We start from the raw sequence: 8475 nt of genomic DNA, 5'->3' as shown, positions 1-8475 counted from the left end.
GCATCGCTTGAGCCTAGGAGTTTGAGGCTGTCGTTAGCTGTGATCATGGCATTGTACTCCATCCTGGGAGAGACAACAAGCCTCTGTCTCTTTCTCTCTATATATATTTAAAATAATATATGTAGAGAGGTTCAGCCTGCTAGGACCATGGGCTAGGGTCTTCAGCTTTGAGTGAGTTGACAACAGAAACTAATGTCCAGGAAGCCAGTGTCCTCTAGAATGAGAGAACATGTTAGGTGACTGGTGTCCTCTCCCTGGAGCCATCAATGATGGAAGCAGTAGCGCTCACGCTGGGGAAGGGTGGGAAGAGGTGGAGACCTGTCACAGCCGGGCCAGTCCACAGCTCAGCAGGGTCTGACTCCTGACGCTCTGCTCAGCCTCAGCCTGATCCAGGCCTCTCTGACAGTGCTCAGGGGGAGAGAGCCACAGCCATGGGGGCGGCTCCTTCACCACTGGCTGCAGCGGCCGCGTCAAGGCCCAGTTTCTCATTGCAGCCTGGTCAGCAAGACAGGCAGGAGGTAGAGATGGGACAGGGACCTTCTCTCATCCACAGGCTGGAGGGGCCAGAATGACTCTTGAGGTCCCCTCAAGGGCACAGAGTACCTGAGGTCTGGCTATCACCCCGAGTTCCTGACCAGCCCATACACCCCAGGCTGGAGGCTGGAGTGCCGCTGTCTTGGAAACTTTTGTTCTTTCTGCCATCCTTGCCTTTGGGGGCTGCCAACTGTGGAGCTTAAAGAGGCACACAGTATTATGTCCAGTTGCAGAGGCTCAAGTGTTGACAAATGCTGTTTATTGGTCTGTTACACAGAAGAGTATAGTTTCTGAGGCAAAAAACATACACACTCTGCTCCTCACAAAACCACTGAGTCACTAGGGCAGGCACACAACGGCCACACGTGCTTGGTGGAGGCCAAGGACTCATGGACAACAAGGATGGGCAGTGGGGCGGTCTGGCCCCCAGACGGGCTGTGCAGTGCCCGGGGCAGTGTGGGGCGGGCTGTGCTGGATGTACAGGGGCCGGGGGCACTGTGTCATGTTTCTCAGATGCAGAAAGGCTGCCGGGCTTTGGTGGCTGCTGGCAGGCCCCAGCCCAGGGCAGAGCCTCCAGGTCCCAGGGCAAGGCCCAGCCAGCACATACTGGGGTGGAGGAGGAAGTGGGGATGGAGAGCAAGCAGCATGCCTAGGCCTGGGGGCAGGAGCTATGCCCTTCCTGGCACCCCCATGTACCAGCCCCTGCAAGGGAGTTTCTGGGTTCCTAGGCCTCCTGGCATCCTGAGAAGCATGTGGAAGGCAGAGCTAGCCTTGCTTCTCACCAGGGACAGACAGGGACACTGATGCATCCCCTGCTTCCCTCAGCCCCAGGGAGGTGGCAGATGCCTGTGACAGATGGACGGCCCTAGAGCTGTGGCCTGTCCCTGAGAGGAGGCTGTGACTGAACTGTTCCCCACACAGTCACCCTGGGACCCTCAGAGCAAGTGCTCCGGCTGCGTTCCAGATCATCCACTGGCAAGAGCGCCACTCACGCAGTTTTCAGAGAAGTATCTTAATGCAGAACGCAAGGTGGGGTGGCAGGAGTGAGGCCATACAGAGATGCAGAGGTACACTGGACAGGGCCAGGAGGCCTGGGGGGCACCTCAGGTGGCCAAAGGCAGTGGCAGTGCTGCTGAGGTGGGCTGCTCCCACCCAGGGCCCACATTTTCTGACTGCCCCAGACTCTCAGGGGAGGGGCCCAAAGGAGGCCCAGGTCTCCTGCACCCAGACACGTGCCCACACCAGCAGCAGTTCTGGCTGCTTCAGCTGGGGCTGGTGCACACACAGTATACTGGGAATGCAAAGGGACTGTCCGAAAGGACACAGTACAGAGCCTCTCGCCCTCTGCCACCTCAGCTAAGCAGGGCCCAGGCACTATCGCCCCTGTCAATCCTATGGGCCCAGGTTCACTCACGGGCAACAGTCCAGGCTGAGGCTGCAGGTGGCAGTGGGGCTATTCCCAGATGTTTGAGAGGGGAGCAGAGTAGGTGTGTCCCTCAAGGTGGCTGCTCCCTGAGGCTGACCCCTCCCATCGCGGCCCTGATCCAAGGGCATCCTGGCCCCTGACTTGCCCTGCAGGGTCAGCAGTGCCGGGAGTCGGACCCCAGGCTCACAATTGCTTTGTTAGGAACAGAGCTGAGCAGGTGGGGTCGGTGGTGGCACAGCCGTCTTGGCTGTGGTGGCCCTGCCCCTCTCCCTGCCGGAGCCCAGGGCCCAGTGTCCAGGCTCTGCACAGCTGTGCCTCCCGGCCCAGCTCACTTGTTCTCTATGAGCATCTGCACCTTGTGGACGAGGTCCCGGGCAATCCGCAGGATCTCCTGGGCATCGTGGTGCTCGGCACGTTCTGGGGGAAACGGGGAGAGCTATAAGGAGGCCCAGAGAAAGGGCAGCAGGCTCGGAGGTGACCGACTGCCCCGCCGTCTCCATCTGCTCCGTTAGATTCCTGACATCCCTGCCTTTGGGGAAGGGCCCTCAGAATTCCTGAGACCCCTGCAACTCTGCCGGGCAGAGGTGATGCCTCCACACCCCTACTAAGGGCAGCCAGGACGGCTGGACCAGCTCGTACCATTGAAAAACTTGATGATGTCGGTGAAGTCCATATTGTTGTCGCGGATGATCTCTCGGTAGGCCTCCACCAGGGCCAGGGCGATGAACAGGACGAAGTGCTCCGATGAGATGTGCCTGGCTGCCCAGATCACCTCCCACACCGCAAACACATCCTCGTACAGCAGTTCTGGGGAGAGTGAGGGGCCGCCGCTCGCCTCGCCCAGCCGCATGCGGGTAAAGGCTGGGACTGGCTGGCTTGGCCGGCTGCTCATGGGCCTCCACATGGAGACAGGTGAGGAATCAGAGCTTGAGGGGCCAATGTCGTGGGATTCTCGCCACAACACAGAGCCTGGCTCAAGAATGGAGGTGCTGTACCCCACACCAAGGCCCATGCTTTTCTTGGGTCACGTCTGCACACTGGGCCTGCTGGTGGCTGAGCATCTCGACCGCCGCAGGCCTCCCAGCTCGGTGCTCAGAAACACTCGGGCTTCAAAAAAGTTCCCCAAACCATTACCTATGAGAGCGGCAATTGTCAACCCTGGTGGCACTTGGGAATCACCTAGGGAGATTTTGTTTTCTCTTTAATTATTTTTATTTTATTTTTGAGACAGAGTCTGACTCTGTTGCCCAGGCTGGAGTGCAGTGGCGCGATCTCAGCTCACAGCAGCCTCCGCCTCCACTACAGGCGCCCTCCACCATGCCCGGCTGACTTGTATTTTTAGTAGAGATGGGGTTTCACCATGTTGGCCAAGCTGGCCTCGTACTCCTGACTTCACGTGATCTGTTCGCCTTGGCCTCCCAAGTGTTGGGATTACCGGTGTGAGCCACCGCACCCGGCCTAATTTTTTCTTTTTCTTTTTTTTTTTTTTTTTTTTTTTTGAGACGGAGTCTTGCTCTGTCTCCCAGGATGGAGTGCAGTGGCTCAATCTCAGCTCACTGCAACCTCCACTTCCTGGGTTCAAGTGATTCTCCTGCCTCAGCCTCCTGAGTAGCTGGGATTGTAGGCGCATGCCATGCGCAGCTAATTTTTTTTTTTTTTTTTTTTGAGACGGAGTTTCGCGCTTGTTACCCAGGCTGGAGTGCAATGGCGCGATCTCGGCTCACCGCAACCTCCGCCTCCTGGGTTCAGGCAATTCTCCTGCCTCAGCCTCCTGAGTAGCTGGGATTACAGGCACGTGCCACCATGCCCAGCTAATTTTTTGTATTTTTAGTAGAGACGGGGTTTCACTGTGTTGACCAGGATGGTCTTGATCTCTTGACCTCGTGATCCACCCGCCTCGGCCTCCCAAAGTGCTGGGATTACAGGCTTGAGCCACCGCGCCCAGCCTGCGCAGCTAATTTTTGTAATTTTAGTAGCGACTGGGTTTTACCATGTTGGTCAGGCTGGTCTTGAACTCCTGATCTTGTGATCTGCCCACCTTGGCCTCCTAAAGTGCTGGGATTACAGGCGTGATCCACTGCGTCCAGCCTAATTTTTTCTTTCTTTTTTAAAAATTAAAGACAGATCTCACACACACACACACACACACACACACACACACAAACACAAATTAAAGACAGGGTCTCGGCAAGGTGTGGTGACTCACGCCTGTAATCCCAGCATTCTGGGAGGCTGAGGCAGGTGGATCACAAGGTCAAGAGATCAAGACAATCTTGGCCAACATGGTGAAACCCTGTCTCTACTACAAATACAAAAAAAAAAAAAAATTAGCTGGGCATGATGGCACCTGCCTGTAGTCCCAGCTACTTGGGAGGCTGAGGTAGGAGAATCGCTTGAACTCTGGGGGTGGAGGTTGCAGTGAGCCAAGATTGTGCCACTGCATTCCAGCTTGGTGACAAAGCAAGACTCTGTCTCAAAAAACAAAAACAAAAGCAAATCAGACAGGGTCTCACGCTGTTTCCCAGGCTGGTCTCAAGCTCCTGGGCTCAAGCTATCCTTTCATCTGGGCTTCCGAAAGTGTTGGGATTGCAGGCGTGAGGCACTGTGTCTGGTCAGTGAGCATTTCACAACACGTAGGCCCAGGTAGCCACAGTTATTAGTCTGGGGCTGGGTGGGGCCCAGGGTACTGGTGGTGTTTTTTAAAAATCTTTCTTTAGTTTTCAATATTCTCTTATCCAAACTGGTGGTGTTTTTAAAGCTCCCCAGATGGTTCCAAGGTACAGTCAGGATTGAGAACTGTTGGCTTTGGGAAAGAGGGATCTCTCACTGCCCCTGGCCTCAGTCCCATGGTCCAACCCAACTCTTACCTCTCTTAAAATCCAGCAGGAACCAGCGGTAGCAGAAGTAGAAGTGGGTGTAGTCTCCATTCTGATGCATCAGCTCAAACAGCTCTGAGTCCAGGATCTTATGTGGGTGGGAAAAGAGAGAGAGACTGAGCCCTGAGCCGATGCTGCCTCTCTGGCGACCACCCACCCTTCATGCCCAGGGACATGGGATCCTCAGAGCTGGCAGCGGGCCTGTCCCGCACTGTGCCCCGAGGCGCGCTCTCCCTGCGTCTCCCTGTAGAGGGTGGGTTGCTCCCTGCTGCCCCTTCCATCACCTGCCTCTCTGGGCTGTATTGTGTTTAGAGTTACACGATTTTTTCGGTATTTGATGTCATCGGCAACCCCTACTATTTGCCAGAACTTTCATGGGAATGAGCATTCACACACTCCTCCTCAATTTGTGACATTGAGATTATGTGTTTTCAAATAAAAGAAGTTGACATGTCAGGTGTTTCTGGAATGCTCCCTGGCCTTCCTGTGGATGAGGGGTGAGCCCAGCACTGCTTGCTCCTGTGCCCATGGATGCCACCAGCCTCACCTGGATGAGGGAGCGCATGTTGGCAAAGTGGGTGTCCATGGCACCCCCGTTGGGGAAGTTCTGGCTCATCCTCTTCATGAGGTGGCTGAAGCAGCTGTAGGCCAGCTGATCTGAGGGAAGACAGGCGTGAAGCTGACAGGGCAGGGGACTCGGGGGACAGGCCAGCTCCCATTCCCGCACTTCCAGACCTGGCCACCCTCTCTTCCCTTCTCCAGCCTACACAGCCCAGTCCCAGCATCATTTTGGAATCCTCCACATCCCCTGATCCCTCACCGTCATCGAGGGTGACCAGGAGAGGCGCCAGCAGGTCGCACATGCCCTGCACATAACCCACGTCCAGGTGCTCCCACACATAGCTGGAAGGCAGGGACAGAGTCACTGGGGCTGTGCCTTGCCCTCCCCTCCCTCGGGATCCCTGGGGAGATGGCCTCCGGAGCCACCTGCTGCCCGGAAGTCAGCCTCTCCACAACCCTAAGCCATGAACTGTGCACCCCACTCACAGAGAGACAACAGGGAAAAACCCATGGCCCCCAAGGCCTTCAGGCCTGAGAGACAGGGCTGTCATGCTGGGTATGCAGGGCGGGGTAAGGAAAAGCTTTCTGATGAAGTGCTGCTGAAGCTGAGGTCTGGTAGACCTCTAAGAATGAAGAGGGGTGGGGGAGGGGGACTTCAGGGAAAGAGCCTTCAGGCAGAGGCAGCCAAGTGTAATTCAGGAGCTGGAGAGAGAAGCAGGGCACCTTCCAGACCTAACGTTTCAGAGTAATGGAGGCGGGGCAGGGTCTGCCCCACCCTGGGCCCCGCCCCGCAATGCACCTGCACATGATGTCTCTGAGCCTCTCGAGGTTGGGGGGCGTGAAGTACCAGTAGTTGCGGTCACACCTCTGCACATCCTTATCTATGCGGTGCAGGTTTAAGGCCACAGTGTCCAGTAATTCTATCTGGAAGAGTGGCAGGCCCTCAGGCATGATACTGGGCAGCCCCTCCCAGGCTGGGGGCAGGAGGTGATGTCCCAAGAAATGCAGCCGAACACGGACCCCAGAGACCAGGGCCAGTCCTCTGGGGATGCCGAGAAATGGGCTCAGAACTCCCTTCCAGGGCAGACAGGGCATCCCACCCTCCACCCAGCCAGCCCTTCCCCAGCTCTGGGATGGCAGGAGGGTCTTGGGGCGACGGGGAACAGCGCCTGGGGAACTTATACGCACAGTGTAGGCAGCCGCACACACAGCCGCGAGCTCCTCCCCTGCCTCCAGCTCTCCGGCCTGAGAAGGCTTCTCCTGGCTGGGATCCTGGGGCCCCGAGAAAGTGTGAGCTGTAGGGCCGGGCCCACTGGAGCCTTCCTCCCCACCACCGTCCTCCTCTTCGAAGCCCACGCTCTGCCCCTCATCCAGGCTTGACTGGATGCCCGAGGCCACGGAGTAGTTGCGAGAGGAGGGCAGTCCTGAGTCTGGAGAGTCAAACTCCACCGAAAGCTGCTGCTCCACCGCGGCGGTGCCCGGAGTCCTGGCTCCTGCTTCCTGCTCAGGCTTTGGTCTGGAATCTTCAGGGTCCTGGAGCCCCGGGGGCTCCAGATCATCCACAGAGACAAACACCTGGTGGGTGAACACATGGCGGCGCCTACCTGCACTCCAGCACCTTCCCACAGCCCGCCCCCTCCTCAGGTCAGAACGGAGCTGGAGTGCAGAACTCCATACCCCGCTCCCCACCACAGCCTCCAACACTGTCGCCACAGAGCACCAAGCCAGCCTCTGATCCAGCCACCAGGCAGAGAGAAATAAGGCTCTGGTCAAACATGAAGACCCTGTCTCAGCCCTGCCTGTGTGAACACCACCAGGTCTTCCTGTGGCTACTATGGGAAGAAGGGGGACTGGAGGACGGAGCACTCAGTGGCCAGCTTGAGCTAAGTCTCCTGCCACGAACGCCTAAAGTCCTAAGACCAGGAGAACGTCCTCAGTATTTTGGAGTGGCTGCCAGGACACCCCGGTGGGGAGAAGGCTAGAGGTTTTAGGAAGAACAAGCTTTTCCTTATTTTCAGTATTGAATGGTTAGCAGGACCAGACAGGAAAGTTCTGTAGCAATACCTAGTTGGTTTCGTTAGCCTTCGGGCACTGCGAGAGGTAAGAAGGAAAAGCAAACATTGGACCTACTAGAAACCGTCTAGCACCACAGACAAGACACGGGAAAGGAAGAGACACAGGCAGAAAGAGATGTTTTGGATTTTTCTTTCTCTGTTTTGACCATGTAGAGAAAGCGATGCTGAAAGTGGTTTCTACTATGGGCAGGAAGCATCAAGTGCTGGGTAGGGCCAGTTTGGTGGCCACTGAATACTACCAGCGAAGAAGGCCACTGCTGTCGGTGAGCTCAGCAGCTGGACACCCAAAGCCACAGAGAGGGAGAATGTGATCCTGAATAGGGAATTAAGAACAGAGCTCATGGGAAAGGAGAATGTGCCTAGTCTATTTCTTTTTTCTATTTTTTAAAATTCATTTATTTCTGAGGCAGGGTCTCATTCTATGGCCCAGGCTGGACTGCAGTGGTGGGATCATAGCTCACGCAGCCTCAACCTCCATGGCTCAAGTGATCCCCCCACCTCTGCCTCCTGAGTAGCTGGGACCACAGGCACACACCACCACACAGGCTCATTTTTGCATTTTTTGAAGAGACGGGGTTTCGCCGTGTTCCCCAGGCTGGTCTCGAATTCTTGAACTCAAGCAATCCTCCCACCTCTGCCTTCCAAAAGTGCTGGAATGACAGGCGTAAGCCACCGTACCTAGCCGGTTATATTTCTTTGTCTTGCTCAACTTACGTTTTCTGTCAATGTTAGTAAGGATCTAGTAAAGTAACAAGAATACACATTATCTAAAGAGGCAATTTTAAAGGAAAAAATTAGCAAAAGTGTCCTTAAAAATGAAACTGAATCAGTGTTGGATGGGCCAAGCAGTCATAGTTTAGTGCTTGCTGTCTGAAAGGCAGGAGTGATGCCTGAAAGGGCTACAGCCTCCCCTGCTCTGAAGGGCTCCCCTCCCTCCCCTGCTCTGAACCGGCTCCCCTCCCTCCCCTGCTCTGAAGGGCTCCCCTCCCTCCCCTGCTCTGAA

At 56.0% G+C, this 8475-nt stretch overlaps 1 protein-coding gene across 2 annotated transcripts in view; it reads right to left on the bottom strand.

Moving 5' to 3' along the window:
- Positions 1–771: 771 nt before the first annotated feature.
- The window catches only part of SGSM2 (small G protein signaling modulator 2), a 46380-nt gene continuing 38676 nt past the window's right edge, over positions 772–8475 (bottom strand). For both annotated transcript variants that reach the window (XM_032263416.1, XM_032263417.1), the window contains 7 exons: positions 6586–6972; positions 6197–6321; positions 5657–5739; positions 5384–5493; positions 4828–4924; positions 2600–2767; positions 772–2377 (listed from right to left, as the gene is read on the bottom strand). In XM_032263416.1, the coding sequence (XP_032119307.1) occupies positions 2289–2377; positions 2600–2767; positions 4828–4924; positions 5384–5493; positions 5657–5739; positions 6197–6321; positions 6586–6972 (1059 nt within the window). In that variant the 3' untranslated portion in view covers positions 772–2288. The remainder of the gene's footprint in view (positions 2378–2599; positions 2768–4827; positions 4925–5383; positions 5494–5656; positions 5740–6196; positions 6322–6585; positions 6973–8475) is intronic.

Source organism: Sapajus apella, unplaced genomic scaffold (genome assembly GCF_009761245.1).
Source record: "Sapajus apella isolate SASKATOON/1434 unplaced genomic scaffold, GSC_monkey_1.0 scaffold136, whole genome shotgun sequence".
Lineage (NCBI taxonomy): Eukaryota > Metazoa > Chordata > Mammalia > Primates > Cebidae > Sapajus > Sapajus apella.
This window is presented reverse-complemented; position numbering and strand designations above follow the sequence as displayed.